The sequence below is a fragment of the Pyxicephalus adspersus genome, chromosome Z, assembly GCF_032062135.1.
Source record: "Pyxicephalus adspersus chromosome Z, UCB_Pads_2.0, whole genome shotgun sequence".
In the NCBI taxonomy this organism is placed as follows: domain Eukaryota; kingdom Metazoa; phylum Chordata; class Amphibia; order Anura; family Pyxicephalidae; genus Pyxicephalus; species Pyxicephalus adspersus.
This window is the reverse complement of record NC_092871.1, coordinates 20,711,129-20,729,448: the sequence shown is the minus strand read 5'-3', so window position 1 is coordinate 20,729,448 and position 18,320 is coordinate 20,711,129. Positions and strand designations below refer to the sequence as shown.

At 39.2% G+C, this 18,320-nt stretch overlaps 1 protein-coding gene across 2 annotated transcripts; it reads left to right on the top strand.

The window, feature by feature from the left end:
• The first annotated feature begins 5,678 nt into the window (after nucleotides 1–5,678).
• YIF1B (Yip1 interacting factor homolog B, membrane trafficking protein) lies at nucleotides 5,679–15,862 on the top strand. Of its 2 annotated transcripts, none has more exons than XM_072429708.1 (8): nucleotides 5,679–5,838; nucleotides 8,677–8,894; nucleotides 9,659–9,763; nucleotides 11,085–11,163; nucleotides 12,137–12,194; nucleotides 13,238–13,393; nucleotides 14,169–14,262; nucleotides 14,719–15,862. In XM_072429708.1, exons 1-8 carry the CDS (start codon nucleotides 5,811–5,813, stop codon nucleotides 14,872–14,874), a joined length of 894 nt encoding a protein of 297 aa, XP_072285809.1. In that variant the 5' UTR covers nucleotides 5,679–5,810; the 3' UTR covers nucleotides 14,875–15,862. The 2 variants fall into 2 exon arrangements, with proteins under 2 accessions (XP_072285809.1, XP_072285810.1); XM_072429709.1 differs by having other exon boundaries at nucleotides 5,767–5,920.
• The last annotated feature ends 2,458 nt before the right edge of the window (nucleotides 15,863–18,320 follow it).

Here is an 18,320-nt window from a genome sequence, read left to right as displayed (position 1 = left end):
AGATGACTATAAATTGGCTGTTCATTTCACTTCAGATCAAATATTTTAAGGCTTTAAGAGGCCATGTACATTTATCCTATTGTTGGTCAAGCTCAGGTTGAAAAAAGCTAGACGCACATGGTGATCTTTCATTTGATACAACAAAAAAAGGTAGCTGGTTGCCCTTAAACAATGGCTAATTATTGTATTTAAGCAGTTGTGTTTTCTTGCCAGTCTAATAGTCAGTCCATTACATGGCTATCCAGACAGACAGGTTTCTAAACTACACAACTTTATTGTTTATTCACGTGCAAACATTAATTCAGTAAAGGAATGTTTCCCTGCAAGTCACCCAGATGCCATTGATATGCATCAATTAGTGGATTGTTGTTAGGTAAGTGATAGAAGCAGACATCACTGCAGCAGTTTGTCATTTGTAAACCCCCTGGTGCTGAACCTGCGGGGTATTTTGTAAAAGAAGTGATTTCTGCTAGCATTATGTAACCTGTGCCCAGTCTCTTGGTGTCTTTCATCTTACTTACCTTCTTTTTGTGGACAGCATGGTCCTATGGTGGTGGGTACAGTGTCTTCAGTAGTGTGTATGCTCCAAACTGCTACTTACAGTGTTAAATATGACGGCTTTGCTCTTGGCCTCAATGAAGACTGGCCATAGTTGGACAAAAAGAAAGTAGGAATGGTATGCTGGGTGTTCTCTATATAATATATATGTATACATTTAATTAAAAATTAAAGTGGGAAAAGCTACAATGCGTACAATTAAAGTACATATGTAAAAGTGTATGAATAAATACATACAAACGTAGGTCCCAACATGTTTCAGAAAATGGTTTGGTTATGATTTCTTCTTGGTCAGGGGTCGGCAAAGTTTTTTGGCCACTAGGCCATTTATGGGGTGAGCCCTAATGGCTCTGCCCACCACCCGGGAATGCCCCCTGAAGTGAAATCCCTCTCCTCCGTATGCATTGCAGAGGAGAGGGATTTACCTTCAGGGAGCTTTCCCTATTTACTGCGGTGGCAGAAGTATCAACGCTGGCCACGGTAAATAGGGGAACAACGGCAAGTGGGAGGCACTGGTGGTTCCCAACACCCCCTGGCCAATGCTCCGGAGCCGCAGGTTGCCAGCCGGCATTAGGCTGGATCGGCCAGGGGGCAGTTGGCCAGAACGAACTACCGGCTAGGCCGTGTCTGGCCTAAAGGGCGGAGTTTGCCGACCGCTGTTCTAGGTAGAGGTTACAAAACTAACCATGTAGGTGATTTGCTCTTTTGAATTATTTTTGCCACATCAATAAACAGATCATGGTTTCAATTGTTTCATAGTCCTAACTTACCAAATGATTGAAGATGGAATAAAAATTTAAGTGACATTGCAGTGGTTTAGATTACCAATCCTTACAGGTTTTCAGAAAAACGTAAAGGGATTATTGTTAGTTAAGGCAAGCTGTCACACAAGAAATAGGCAGGCTGCCATAATTCACCTCCTTAAAAAATACTAGACACCAAGCTCTCATGTAAATTCTTGCATAGTAGTGAGGAATTGTTTGGTATGCAGGAATTCTGACTTTCATCTACACAAGACCTTGTTCCCAGTCTGTGATTTACAGTACATACTAAAGTTAGAGAAAGCTGGTTAGCATTTTTTTTTTTTTTTTTTAACGAGATCAGAAATGGAAAGCCACTCATCAGAATAGTTTTCTTTTATTGGTATTTTTAGGTTAAGACTTCCTGGAACATGAACCAAAAGTCTAGCTTGAAAATATTGGAGAAGAGCCCATTAGCTGTTCTTTATGTGCCATACACATGTGTAAAGTATCAGATTTTTTTTTTTTTTTATAATCCAGTTAGAACTGTTAATGCCTAAAGGTTATAAAAGGGATAACAGCTTCTATTTGTTTAATATCATAACACATAAAGTATATTTACATTTATCATTTAGACCAACTCAATAAGTAGCAGTGCCAGAAACAATGAGAAGACACTAAACTCTAAAGAAACTGTTAGGATTTGGTTAACAAAAGATAATCAACTATGCACACTTAATAGGTGCATATTGATTCTCAAGATATATATATATATATATAATACACATGTGAATGCTTTAGAATGCTTCTTTTGTAGTCCCTTTCCTTTTAAGCTCAACAGCCTATAAAGAATCCTAAAAACTGACTAATTTGCATGGACATTGATAGACATGGTATGAGAGTAAATGGACTCTTAACAATTTTATAAGGCTGTATTTATAAACTGGGTGGAATCATCTATGGATCTCGTAAGCATCATAAACTTGCCAGCACAAGCCACCACACCCTTGCGGATGGTGCTACGTCAAAGGAAAACAGTGGGGTGTTGTAAAAAAAAGACAAATACATGAAAATGTACAGTACACACAGCCTATTTATCATAATATATAAACAATTTTTCCTTTTCGTTCAAAGGATTCCTGCCTTATTAACAGGTAGATTGGTGTTTGGGGGTCCAGTCATTGCAATAATATATTTTATGTCCATTATTATTATTATTATTTTTATTCATGTATGAAAATCATAAGTGAACCAATTTTCTAAAATAGCACATAATGAACAGATTATTCACACCTGTGAACCAAAAAATGGTACAATGCATTTCCATGCTATTAAAAAAAATGGTACTGCAATGTACAAAAAAAGCGATCTGCACATAATATTTTACTGCAAGTTGGAGCAATGCATCAGAGATCATGATCATTAAAATTCAGAGCTGGTAAATCCAGTTCAACTAACAACTTTCTCCACAATCTATGGAGAACAAAGCAGCAAATAACACCTCCAGTATATTAGGGGATTTATTATAAAGCAGTAAACGAGACACTGATTGTACAATTCCTAGCTTTTGTGGACATTTATTATGTTAGTTATGCTTTAGAAGACAAATAAAAAAATTCATAAACATGCATGATCTTATTTCCCAATTTTTTTTTAATCAAATTATTGAGTGGTGATATCTAAAGACTGTTGTCCTTTTTAATGTCACACTAGAAAGATTCCACTGGGCCACTGAAACAGACAAAGGGTGCAAATATTCATATATGGATGCCATATTTTGTAAAGATTTATTTTTATCATTTTTTCTACATAGCAGAAAGGAATAGAAAATCTCCATAAAGAAACACAAATAGTCAAAATAAAACCTGACAGTGATTTTACCTGTCCCTTATGTGTCCAAAAAACTAGTTTTTGATGAAGAAATGATATCTAAGGTCAGACAAAATGTTGGTAAAGCTGTATTGGTATGACTATTGTGCATAAATGCTCTCGTGCTCCATTGTCTGCAGTTCTGTTCAAGCTTTCCTATTGAGCACCATGGGAACCCAATATCTTATGTGAATAGAAAACTTGAATTGTGAAGCACAGAAAGGCCAGGGTCTCAGCCACAGGGGTTTGTAAAAAATCCACATAGGGACCATGGCTGCCACTATGTGACAGTAATACAAAATATGTGCAGTACATAAATCATTTTAAAATGTATAACTGTCTTTGGTTTTTAAAGCTTTTTAAAGGATTGAAATATTCCAGTATACTTTCATATAGGTAATTCATCAAGTTATACATTTGGATTATAGCAAATTTCATACCTGAATGCCTGTGGGAGAAATTCTGTCCTCTTCACCATCATCTGGGGATGAAGCATCATTATATCAATCATCTAACATATATTGCAGAATTTTAGATTACCTCTGATCAGCGTTGGGACCTAGGGTCTGACAAAGCAAGGTGCAATGTTTGTTGGTGCAATGTTTGTTGCTACATGAGGGCCCCGGGCCCTCATCAGCTAGTTATGATGCCCAAAGTCAGTTCTGTACAGGGGCCTACTGTTGGCTATGTCCACCATCGCTGTGACCCCAGTTTGTCCCACAGGAGAGCACAAGGGCTTATGATATAGCATATTCTTATAAAGTTGCATACCTAGGCATAATATATTTCACATAAGCACCAAATGCAATAACTTTTATTTCCGTGAGATATTTGTTTTTTTTAAATCATATTGTTCCATTCAATAAATGAAGATTTTATTGCATGAATATACTAAATGTTACAAGTTGTATTGTTAATTGTTGCACTTCTTGGTATACAAAAAACAGTTCACAGGGAATCTAGGAACTGTAACAGGCTGAGATAAAATTATATGTGCACAATGCTTATTCCAGCATTGAACATTTCTACACCTATGCAATATTTTGGTGTATCCAATATTTGCATTCAAAAATAATCCTGGGTTTAAATAGGGAACGCAGGTAAATAGATAGACAACTTCTGAGGCTTTGTGAATTGATGCAATGGGATCCTAATAGGTTTCCAGGACATAATATTTTCAGCATTATTCATTAGTCCACATTTATGTTTTTCATTTGTCTTCCATTATTATCATTGTGATGATGATTATTAAGCTAGAGATTGTAACAAAGGCCTTACCAACAGCACAGCTTTTGTAGATCTCCTCAGGAAAGCTCAGTCACTTCCCATTTTACTTTAATCATTGAGTCAATTCACCTGTGTCATCCCGTGCACCTTTGGGGAGATCTGAAGACAGTTTTGTAAACCAATGTGACTTGTTGTTGTTGGGAAATTGATTTGCTGGGGGACATTGATCAATTTTGCTAAATGTTAGGAAGTTGGGAGATTTGGATAAATATTATAAGGTGGGGGCTTCAGACATTCAGAGCTCAGTGACCTGCGATCACTCAAATTGTGGTGCAGGGCATAAGGAAAAAAGAGCAACATGTCTGGCTATAGGTGGGTAGTGTTGTGTTGTAATTGGTAACAGCCAGTTGGGGCCCCTCAAACAATCCAAAGAGAGCAGGTAGAAGACAGGTACACTTGAGGTGACAACTGAAGAACTACATGCAGTCAAATAGATTGTAGTAATAACCAATCACTGCAGAAGCTTCCATTGAAATGTATTGTGATGTCAGCACTCGGAATTGTAATTATGGAGCCATTCACGTGATACCTGTGTCTGCTTATTATTACATTTTGTGTCTTGCTGTCTCCATGACAACCACTCCCCTTACTTTTGTTTCTGGTGTCACAAGAACAGGAAATGAGGGTAAATCTTTATATATATATATATATATATATATACCGGTATATATATATATATATATATATGTATATATGCTCCCTTGTTACTGTCTGTATCTGTCTGTCATTTGCAACCAAATTTAAAGTACAACCTTGTGTAATATGTTGGTGCTATAGAAATACTGTTTATTAATAGTATCTTTTCAGCCATTTTTTTAAAGCTTTATTCATCACAACACACACACATATATATATATATATACTGTCTGTCATTTGCAACTGTATTCATTGTACAATGCTGTGTAATATGTTGGCACTATACAAAAACTGTTTATTATTAATAAAATCTTTTCAGACATTTTTTAAGCTTTCTTCATTACAACAACAATCAGCCGGTTGCAGCACTTCATCCATTGTGGTAGTGAAGGGGTTTATATAGCTCACATCCCCAATTTAAGCTGCTGCAAAGAAACATAATGTTACTTTAAATTCTGACAACTGCCTATCACGTGATCCCACTTCCGCCCTTCATCTAACTCCGCCCCTTTCTTCAGTCGTGTCCACGCGCTAGCTCCTCCCACTACACGCCTATGCCACATCACGGCTCTCTGGCTTTTCTTTTTCTATAGTCTTTCACTTAGCTTTATGAACAAGCATTGTCAGGAACATCGTGACAACTTTCTTCTTTTATTGGTTAGCCGCGTTTGAGCGTCACGTGGTAAGGCGGAGGCGAAGGCACGTCATCACACCGGAGACATGAACCGGGAGAGCAGCTTCAGGGCCCGTGAGTAGTGGCCGGTGTATTGGAGGAAGCGGGGAACAGAGTTGGAGGTTGTAGGGTGTTGTCATGAGGAGACAAGAAGAAGGTATTGGGTGTGTGGGTGACAGCGTGGTGTTATAGAGCAGAGGGGCCACGTCTGTCTATGGGGTGCAGTGGGCCTGGTGAGGGCAGGGAATGGGGGTTGTCAATGGGGGGCAGCTGGTGATGTGGCACAATAGGGCAGCTGGTACAGGCTGGCTGCTATATCCCTCATACATGGCTAGAGAGATAATTGTGCTGCTGCCATATGATGATCTGTCTCTGTATGCGTTGCCAATGATTGTATTGGTGATCTGCCTGAGACTGGCATTGCTGGGGATTGCCTGGCATTAATATGTTGCCACCCATGCATTATAAGTGAATCAGATTTCATCTGCCTGATCATCAGATTGCCCAGGTATAGCCCCCATATTCAGGACATTTCCAGGTCCTGTCACTTTCACCTGTGCAACATCACCAGAGACCCCCAAACTCCTTGTACACTCTCTTATCATCTCTCCTCTGGGCTACTGAAACCTTCTCCTGTCTGGTATTCCACTAACCCGACTCTCTCCTCTACAATCTATTATGAATGCTGCAGCCAGACTCATCCATCCTTCCCTCCTCTTCCGCTGCATCTCTTTGTAGTTCTCTCCATTGGCTTCCATTTCAGCTTAGAATCAAATTCAATCTTCTTTGCTTTACCTTCAAATCTCTCCACAGTTCTTGTCCCACTTACCTTGCTGACCTGATAAAAAAAATACTCCCGTAGCCGCTCTCTCCGCTCTTCCAATGACCGCCTAATGACTTCCTCACTGATAACCTCATCACACGCATGGCTCCAAGACTTTCTAGATCTGCCCCAACTCTCTGGAATGGTCTTCCTCGTCCTATTCACCTTGCTCCTACTTTCTGCTCATTTCAAAGAGCACTCAAAACCCATTTTTTCAAACTTGCCTACCCATCTTCTTTTGTCTGTCGAAACCATCACTACTTCCAACCACTACAATTCTCCCCTCCTATTGTGTGATCCTTCCCCCACCTCCTAGATTGTAAGCTCTTCAGGGCAGAGTCCTCTACTCCTGTGTCACTGTCGATATCTGTCTGTCATTTGCAATCCCTATTTACAGCGCTGCATAATATGTTGGCCCTTTATAAATCCTGTTTATTAATAATAATAATAATATTAATAATATAGCTACCCCGACGAAAATAAAGACCAATGGGATACTAGCTAAAAATAAAATCTCAAGACACTCTCGTGGTAAAAAAATTATGTGTTGCAGCGATTCCCAAACTCTGATTCCAATGATGGGGCACTGTGCTTCTTATAGACAACCATTGATGGGGTCCAATGGCTCCCAAATACAACAGCACGGTGGCTTAGTGGTTAGCAGTCTGGGCTTTGCAGCGTTAGGTCCCTGGTTTGAATCTGGGCCAAGACACAATGCATGGAGCTTGTAGGTTCTCCGGCTTCCTCCTACATTCAAAAACATGCAGTTAAAGAGGAACTAAACTGAAAAGTGCCTAAAACAAAAAAGAAATCCACTAACCTTCAATCCCACAGGGCAGTCTTCCATTGGGTGCCCCGTCGTCCCTGCATCTGTCTTCAGGCCGGCGCTTCGGGTGCCACCATCTTCGCCTCTTCTTCAAGGTTCTTCTTCCTACGTCACCCGACCCAGGCACAAGATCGGGTTGTGTAGGTTGGAAAAAAAAAAAGCCGATCTCACTGCGCATGTGTGAGATCAGCAATTTTTTCCCTTTTCACGAAAAGGTTCAGTCTGTGCATGCCTGAGCATCTCAGGCATGCGCAGAATAAGCACCCAAGAGAATGAAGGGGAGTGCAGAGCCTCCCGGGATACCTATGTCACACATCCAGGGAGGGTTTCATTCATTCTCGATCACCTATAGATCGCCTAGGCGGGTGCTGCACCTTTTATTCTTTTTTTTTAAATAAAGGTGTTGCACTTTAAAATTAAACAAACAACAGTATTTTTACTTTATATTAATGGGTTGTCTACCCTTTTATGTAAAGTGAAAATTCTGAGCTTAGGTATGCTTTAAGTTAATTGGCTTCCCCCCAAAATGGCCCTTCAACTGTATTAAAGACATATGACTATAGTAGGGACATTAGATTGTGAGCCCCTTTGAGGGACAGCTAGTGACATGACTATGGAATTAGTACAGCGCTGTGTAGTAGTAGTAATAATAATAATGTTATTAATAACACTGAACGTAATGTCATGATGGCATAACCCCAGATCTGAGCCTGCGATGGGAGAGCAGGCGGATTGTTCAGCCGCGTTAGGTCCCTGGTTTGAATCTTGGCCAAGACACGATGCATGGAGTTTGTAGGTTCACTGGTTTCCTGCTACATTCCAAAAACATGCAGTTAAAGAGGAACTAAACTGAAAAGTGATAAAACAAAAGGATTTGTACAGGGGACATGGTCAGCAGCTCTGGCCGGGGCGGCCCACAGTGGGGTCCTTCTCCTGACCCGCTCAGGGGGACACGGGCCCGTTTTATCTGTCCCGTTGAACTCTCTCTCTACTTCAGCGGAGCCGCTGTACTAGAGAGAGTTCAATGGGCCTGATAAAAAAGCCTAATGGGCTGTATATGGCCCGGGGATGTAGTTTGCCCATGCCTGATATAGAAAATACCAAAAATCATCTATCAGGGAGGATGAGATCCTGTAACAGTCACTGAAGAATTTTACTAAAGACTTCGATTAACATGGGTGTGGTGTATAATTCCCCAGGCCAAATATTCACATTTTGTGTATTTTTGCAAGGTCTCAAATTAACTAATTATATTCTTTTACAGCTTCCAAGCGGCGCCTTCGGGGTTCCAACCCCATGCCACACCAGCTATTTGATGATACCAGTGCTGGAGCTGGCCCTCATGCACCAGAGTACCCCAACCATGGCACCCCAGCCCTCGGAATACCAGCTCAAGCTTTCTTATCAGAGCCAATGTCCAATTTTGCTATGGCCTATGGAAGCAGTCTGGCAAGCCAGGGCAAGGAAATGGTGGATAAAAATGTAAGTACAGTTTTAAAAGCAATTTTCTCAGTGTTATTTGGAATTCGGAACATTCCTTCTTTTGTACTGTTACAATATTATTTGTTCTGTTCTTCCAATAAAAAAGAACGTATCTATGCAGTAGTGACACCACAACAAAAAACATAAAATAAAAAAAGTTTTCTGGTGTCCCTTATTGTAGAATCGCTAAGGGTTTCATCACTGAAAGTCCTTTCAGATCACTGAAGGTGTCCTGTGGTGTCTGGAACATTAGCATGACGATAGCAGCAGATCTTTTAATTTGCTTACTTTCCTGTACACATAACCATCTACATGATGTTCATTAGAAAGGGTTACCGTTTTCGACACTTATGTCCCCATTGTAGGCACTTTTGGTGATTGACAGGGGTTAGCACGGGCATTTGCCACAGATGCTCTTCTGTAAGATAGTACCAGACTGGCTAGCGTCCCTGTTTCCCCCCTATGCCTCGACACACCCCAATACACATGCATCAATTGGCTCTCCAGGCATACAGTTTGGCTCTTGCCAAAGTTGCTCAAATTCTTACTTGCCCATTTTTCCCAGCTTTCAAACCTTCATCTTCAAAAACCAACTGCTTTCCGCTTAATATATCATACCCCTTGACTTTGGCCATGGTAACAAGGTAATCAATGTTTTTACCTTTACTTTTGAGTGATGTAATGTTTTAGCTGACCAGTATATAAAGTATGATGCAAAGCTTGTCCTAGATTTTCAAGGATAACCAATTTTCTCTTTTTTACAGATTGATAGAATTATCCCAGTGAGTAAACTAAAGTATTATTTTGCTGTAGATACAGTCTATGTTGGGAAAAAGATTGGACTGCTCTTCTTTCCTTATATGCACCGGGTAAGATCTGATTTAGGTATGGGAGGCTGTAACTAGCTTACTGTCAGGGAACTGCTAACTAGCTTACTGTCAAGTAATGCAAACTGTGAGGGCAAAAGCCAGTGGATATCCCAGTGTTGTTTGCATTATACAGACATGGTACCTGACCCATGAGAAAAATGTGTATTGTTTTTTTTTTATACCTATTTATTAGTAACCTATGAGTGTTTTCCATTAGCACACTGATACATTTATTACACAAAGGATTTTCAAAGCAGGTAGTAGGTTGTAGGTTAGATAAAAGCTACGTCAGAACTTGGAGGCCACTTCTTGATCACCTATTGTGGTTTGTAAAGGAGCATGGCTAAAAAACGACAATATAATAAGGAAACTCTTCTGACTGAATAGACTAGACTATATTATTAACCTCCCTTGCGGTATTCCCAAGGCTTGGGGTTCATTTTCAGTGATAAAAGCGGTAACCCCGAGCTACACTCTAATTTCTAGGGAGTTTAAAACTTCTACCTGGTTTCCACGTTCCAGCGCCGTCCTCCAGCGATGGACGGCATCAGGCTACAGGGATGCTGGCTGGCATCTGCATCCCCAGTGTGTGAACGTTGGGGACACGAGTCCAGGGGAAGCAGATGCTGGCCGGGCATCTGCTCGGAAGCCTTAGGCTGAAGGGCAGGACTGTGGGGATGGTAGGCGGGACCAGGTAGGAAATTTAAAATAATGAGTATTTTTAAATGTACCGCTTTTACATTTAAAAATACTCATTATTCATACAGCCAGGCAGGTTAATATACAGCAATTCAAGTTTACCTAACTAAAAAGTACACTTTTCAGTCCTAACATCAAAATAAACTCCTATTTGCTCCTAAATAAATCATGTTAATCAGTTTAAATTTAGTGCTTTACTTTCTGAACTGAAGTTTACAGACTACAGAATATATATTTATTACTTTCAGAAGGTAAAACAAGAGGAGCAGGATTTGGTGGGTAAGCAAAAGACAACTGGGCAGATCTGATGCAGTATCTTGTCTTTTTTTTTTTCTTTTTTCTTTACAAACTCCTCCTTAATAGCTCACAATAGGAACCAGAAACATGTTTTTGCAAATCAGTTGGTATTTTTATTTTTCCTGTAACTGTATATACACTGCTGAGATGTACTGCATATTTATTATTTTTGCACTAGCATACGCTTTTTTTTTCTGTTTGTAAGATTCTCTACCAGACTTCCTTTTGTTTATTTATATGTAAGACTTTGGTAATTATCCTCATAGAATAAACAATACAATTAAAAGAGTGAATTAAGACTTTTCTGAAATTCTGTATATTTCAGGACTGGGAGGTTAGGTACCAGCAGGACATTCCTGTAGCTCCAAGGTTTGATGTAAATGCCCCAGACCTCTACATTCCAGGTAAGAGAATCTTTTCTCTTTTAGAAGCTAAATCCATACATGTGGACTGCATAACACATGGTTCAAATTCACTAAAAAGTTTTAAATTTAAAGCATTTTTTATGTTTTTCTTACAAATGGTTATCTTTTAAAGCAGGTCAGGTACAGAAAGCAAATTTTTCTAGCAGTCCGTTCTAAAAGATGGTATGCTTGGGAGATTGTTTAAACTTGGGAATCTTTGTAAAGGTTCCTTTAGGAACTTGAAGTATTGTCTTGCTATTCCAAGTGGAATTTGGAGTCTCTGGGCAGGTGTGATTCTGATTTAGTAGCTGCAGATTTTATTCAGAATACAATCATACACAAGACTGGTGGTTGTCAGGGGCAGTATGGGAATGCTGCCTGCTGCTTACATTAACAGTGGGCTCACATAAATTAATACATTGGGTACTAATGGTATGGAACCCATTCCTATATAAACAGCAAATATAACACTTTTTAAGACTCTGTTAAGCTGAATCCAAAATTTGAGCAACTCTTCTACTTTGTATGGTAATTAAAAAATTAATTATTTTATGGTGCACATTGCAAGTAAATCTTTTTTGTGTCAATCAACTTTATTGAATTTTCACAGGACAGTAAAACAAACATACATAGCAAACATTAAAACATAAAACACAAAGATCTTATTAACCCGTAACGGCATTGGTTACCTATGAGTATAAAATACATATCCTAAACACAGCATATATTCTGAGAAACATAATAATAATCTGTCAAAGCCCTCAGGAATCAGAATAGGATAAATCAGCAAGTATAATCTTTTTATGCATACCCCAGTATGTGTATGCAAATATTTATTTATATATATATATATATATATATATATATATATATATATATATTAGTATTTTCCGACAAAGTATATATAGTATTTTCCAAAAAAGTAAAAAAAATAATTCTAATTTTTAATAAATCCATTCTTTCTCTCCTTTAGTTATGGCTTTTATCACCTATATTCTGGTAGCTGGGCTGGCTCTGGGTACACAGAACAAGTGAGTGATATTTTATTTGGATATAAGTGTACATGCAGGAGTATGTGCAAAGAATTAAATCAGGATAAAGAGAAATTGACTTTGTGGTTGCTTAGGTAGATATAAGACCATGTCTCCAATTTTGAGCTGAACTCCAGCCCTACCTTCAGTCCTGCACAGTTGTACAGGCTCCTTGCGTAAGAAAATGGCTTGCTGTGCACTGTTAGCTTCTTCCAATGTGCATTATGTCAAGTTGAAAGTCTGTATTTAGGCGTTCTGTGCTATGGATAGAACCCCACTGGTTCTTTTGCACCAACCAAGATCTTCCTTTATTTCACAGAAGCAAAGGGCCCCCCTCCAATAAAAAACAAAAACATTAGTATGTTTATTTGGGATGGAAAGGGGGAATCGGGGAGGGCAAATGTTAGCAGAATAAACTTCAGATTTCATACATGCACAGCCCAACAGATGCAGACTTGATTAAAGCCCTGGAAAATATCGCAGGTTATGTTGGAGATATTTGTTCAAAGTTCATTCATGATAGTGCAGGTGTTCACAGGTACAGGTACAGACCTATGACCTGTTGGAGCCTTGTTGTGTGTGTTTTTTTTTTTTTTTTTTTCAGTGGAAGCAGAATATATGCAGATGTAATTAAATAATGTATTTGTTGTATTTTGATGTAGACTGGTAACAGTACACAAATATCTCTTCATATGTGTACAGCAATGTGAACCAATTGTGGCTTGGCTGCTTACACAGGAGAAGAGCACATGTATGCTTTTATCAGTGTGCTATATCTTCTGTCCATTCACACCCTGGGGTGGCCACTGGATCAGGGTATATGGTTAAGTGATCTCTTGTCTACAGTGAGGATTATTTGAATAACCCTAGTAATCAAAATCAGAATTACAAATCCTTTTACTGGTAGACAAGGTTTCATATATTTTAACTGTGTATTTACCCATTTGCCTGGAGCTTAGTTTTAGAAGCTTGGAGTATTTTTACTGATACAATACAGTCACCATTGGTTTGCATTCAGTAATGTTTTTCATCTCTATTCCCAGCTTCTCCCCAGAGATCCTAGGTATGCAGGCCAGTTCTGCCCTTGCCTGGCTCATAGTGGAAGTATTTGCTGTTCTTCTCAGTCTCTATTTAGTGACTGTAAATACCGACCTGACGACAGTGGATCTTGTAGCATTTGCTGGATACAAATATGTGGGGTGAGTATTGGAAAGAGGGAGTATTCTGTTAATTACTTAATTAAAATAATTAATAATTAAAATAAATAATTAATTAATTTGGGCATGTGTCTTTTCACTTTGGGTTTATATCCATTAGTTTATTAAGTCGGTTTTACATTGTCGTAGACTTGTGCATCAAATGTGGTAATCATCTATGGTTATTTAAAGGGGGTTTCCATTAAAACCAATGCCTCATAACTAAATTATCCACACCAATCTTGTGTAAATATACAAGGATCCAATCCTTCCAAATCCTGCAATTGCCTGCAGTTAAAGGCTCTAGTCCAGTGACCAGGCTTACCTGTAAAATTAGACAATATAGACAACTCTTGATACCAAATGTTACCAGCAAACTACACATGTATCACCATGGCAGCCAGCAAGTAAGCATTTTTAGCAATATTCACTGATGGCAGCTTCCATATCACTTCCTGTGTGTTAAACAAAAAAGAAAACAAACTTATCTTCTGTTTCAATCCAGCTTCTAATGGTAATGAACAAAGGTAGACCTGTTAAAATTTCGGGGTGTGTGACAGCCATGGTGCCCTCCATACATTTGCATTAAAGTGACCACAGCTATGAAGGGATGGGAAGTGTTCTGCACTTACATCATTTTTAGGAAAAAAATGAACTAATTCAGCCACCATTTCTATGCCCCAGTAAGCTACAATATGTGTAATTTTTTGGGGGGGCTTAGATATGTTGTAATCTATAAGCCTTTTCTTCTCTGACATCACTTTTGTATTTTTTGTAGGATGATCTGGGCGGTTCTGTGTGGACTTCTCTTTGGAAAGACCGGATATTATGTGTTACTGTGCTGGTGCTCCATCTCTATAGTGTTTTTCATGGTAGGTTTCTGAAAATTCTAACCATTGGACACTGAAGCAACTAATAAGCACAATCTCTCCAACAGGGTCACAGACAGTGATGAAATACATTTATAAAGTAACATAGGAAATGGTTGGAATCTTTTAGATATGTATTGTTTTCTGTTTCAATTAAAAAGTCTCCTGTGTGGTTAACAGACAACCTGAGGAGAAAGCAATACCTGCAGCAATAAAAATTTGATGGAGATAGGCCCTTAAGTAACCTAGGTAAAAAAAAATTTCAACTCAGCTAGCTAAATATACTCCTCCTTTTTGTATTGCCATTGGACCCACTGAGCAATAAGAACTTGTATGAGGTGGAGTTACTAAAGTCAGTGCCAAAATTTAACAACTTAGTATTTACTGTGAAGCTTGCAAATGAGACCTGTCGTTATTTGTTTTACTTGTTGGCTAATGTAATGTTTACATTGACCCTAGGTTCGGACTCTGCGATTAAAAATCTTGTCAGAAGCTGCAGCAGAAGGTGTTCTGGTGCGTGGGGCTAGGAACCAGCTGCGAATGTACCTGACCATGGCCATCGCTGCAGTGCAGCCTCTGTTCATGTACTGGCTGACATATCACCTTGTGAGATGATTCCCTGAACCTGTCCTGAGAATGGATCCTCCCTGCATTAGGATAACATCTAACACCCTGCAAACAACAGTCTATTTTTTCCCCCCACTATTTTGTACTGTTATCTGTACGTGGATCACATTGCCTGGTCGTTTGCTGTACAGCGGTCCCTCTTACAAGCCCTCCTCCATGTCTACAACAAGGACCACTGGACGACATGCACTTGAGATGATAGTGGCCTCCCACTACTGCAACCTTAGACTGCACAGCTCAGTATTCATCAGACTTATATAGTGTAACGTTTTTGGTTGTGCAGTTACTTGTGCTTACTAAGCATCCACAAAACTCAACCCAACTGGCTTCTAGTGGAAGAGCCAACAAATATTAGGCAACAAAATAAACAAAACAAAAATTAAAAAATGATTTTTTCATTTCACACTCTATAACTGAATCTTTCATTTTAGAGTTTTCATTTTAATTAAAGATAGGTTTGCTTTTATGTTTGAACTCTTAGGAATATACATATATTTGGAGATCTCACTCTGTTGCATGATGTGTAACATCATTTTTGTAAACATAGCTCCTGGTGGCTGTAACCCCCTCACCGAAATTGAGCACAGATTTGGACTCTCGGCTACTTTATTGCATCTGGTTAACACTAGGAAGGATGACCAACAATTACCCCATGATATGTCACAGAGTTTAGTGTGGTTCCATACAAGGGGGCTTTGCCTTATTAAACAGTTCAGCAGTCCAGGAATGCTGCATATGTACCAAGCTTTAATATGTCTGGACTCGTATGTGCTTGGGTCTCTCTGTATTGTACAATTTTGGGCCATTTATGTACTTGTATAAAGGTCTAGCTGTTAAAACAGTCAGATGCATCCTAGAATGTTGTGAAGTCCAGTAGTGTATGTGCTGGGATCTAGACTTCACACAGTCTGCATTTTTATTTAATTTGTTACAGCCGGTGTCTCAAAAGCATATTAAATTAACTTTTTCAATGTTATGTCTCGAATCTTTATTGTTATACCTTTTCAGAAGTGCACAAATTGGGTTTCAATCCCTTAGATCCTTTTTGATAAAAGTCCATTGGTCATCTGGATGGAGAATTGTGTGTGTGTCATTTTGGGTTACACCTAGATGTGTGTAAAACCCTTACCATGGATTGCTCCTTGCTCTTGTTTGGTCTGGTAGGCAACAACTTTTTATTCGAACTAAAACCAAAAAAAAAATCCTTTTGTTGTTGCTATGATTGGTAATTGAAATATGGTAGTTTGTTTAAATATTAACAGACCAATAGGCGAATATTGGTATATAACTTTTTTTTTTTTCAACACAGAATAGTAATGTGGTAACATTTGTGTTGATAAACCTATTCATTCCTGTCCCATTTTAATCTAAGGAAACATTGGGTTGATTAAAGGACTTAGGACTGTTTTCTTAAGTAAATGTTCCTAATAAAATCAGCAAATGCAGCCCCTATATTTCTCTTGTGACCGGTGTACTTGAAGGGATCATGACTCATAGGCACGGTTCAGTTTATGCCATGTGTGTGAGGCCAACAAGAGATTATATTATACCTATTGAACAATTTGTTTTTAACACCCCCAGGGGTAGGCAGGATTTAAACAAGGAACTGTGGCATAAAGATTTCACAAATGGTATGACCATGATGTAAAAAGATGAGAACTCATGTCATGTGCAGGAGGGAACAAAAAAGAAAAACTGTGATTGACACTAGATGGAGCCAAAACACTCTGCCAATCCAAAAAAAGTAACAACTGTAAATATGTACAATGTATAAAGTTGTTGAAAGAAAATATAAATAAATGGTAGTTCTATGATCTACCAGAACCCCCAGATCCTTTTTTATTTCTGACTCTCCCAAATGTATTCACCCTAGACAGTATGAAGCATGCATGTTGTTAGCCCCCAAGTGCATAGTTTTACATTTCTCAATAATGTCATTTGCCACCTGGCTGCCCATTCTGCTTGTAGAATATTGACATTTAAGACTTTATTGCTTTACATAATTTGGTGTAATCTGCAAATACAGAAGTGGTACTTTTCCCAAACTCCTAACTCTACAGCATTTATAAATGAAAGGTAAGGGCTCACCATACAGCCCTGGCATACACCACTAACTTTAGACTAATATTCAGAGTATGAATCATTATTCACAACTCTCTGAATATGGTCCTTAGGCCAGTTCTCCATCCAGGGTTAATTACACTTTCCACTAATATGTTCCTTCCTAGATACTGTTTATTTTATACCGTTGCATACTTTATAAACGGTAAGAAAATACCATTTATTCCTAGATACAGTCTATTTTCTTTTTGCAAAGAGGGCCTGATTTGGTTAGGTGAAAATGTGTGGGGGGTGACTATTCAGCATGTACTCAGGTTAGTGTGGGCTTGGTCTACGTGGCACCCGCACAGCACACGCTGACCAGGGTGACGTGAGAGATTCCCTGCGCATGGAGTCTGGTGCCAGTGCGGGCTATGTGCAGAGCACATTCCTGGAATCAGAGTGGGCGTGGTCCATGCGGGTCCTGCACAGCACACACCCACTATAATGACATTGGGGATTCCTGTCTTGACGATTATGCCCGCCGAGTAGCGGGCCAATAATTGCATGTCGGTTGATAAACTCTAAACAAATATAAAATAGGTTTTTTTGTACGGATGTATTTTATATTGAGGCCAACAATGCTGGTGGGCCGTATATTATTGATTTTATGACAGAGGCTGCGGGCCAGTAGAAATCTGAACACGGGCCACATTCTGACTTTGGACATACCTGCTCTACACCTACACTGAACTTCTGTTGGCATAGTGATTAGCACACTTACCATTGGAGCACCAGGGTTCCAGGTGTGAATCTTGACCAGGACACTCCCTGATGCAGTTTTTATGTTTTTTCTGTGTTAGCTTGGTTTTCCTCCAGGCACTCCAGGTTTCCTCCCATATCCTCAAATCATGCAGTTAGGTTAACTTCCCCCAGAACATTGGTTAGACTCTGTTAATACTATATTTCCATGGTAGGTACAGATTGACAATCGGAAATCCGGGCATCGATAATCCCGATCCTTCCGTTTCTGGGCATTAATTTCGGATCGCATTTTCAATACAGATACTGCAGTACACTGTTTGGCCACTAATGTTTTTATGGGGCTGTTTTACAGACACAGCTGTTCTGCTTGCTTGCTAAACTAAATACACGTTGGGATAGCCCTGCTGCCTGCTCCCTGGAACTGTGCCAGATGTCCGCGGTGTTGCGAGAGGAAGACTGGCCTGTGTGAAAGTAAGTATAAAAAAAAATCCGGAATTTTTGCAAATTCGGCACTACTCAGATTCAGAGGTTGCCGGATTTATGAAAACCTGTACCTTATATTGTGTGCCCTCTCAAGGAAAGTTAGTGGCTTTGTAAAGTACTGCATAATATGTCAGTGCTATAAAAAT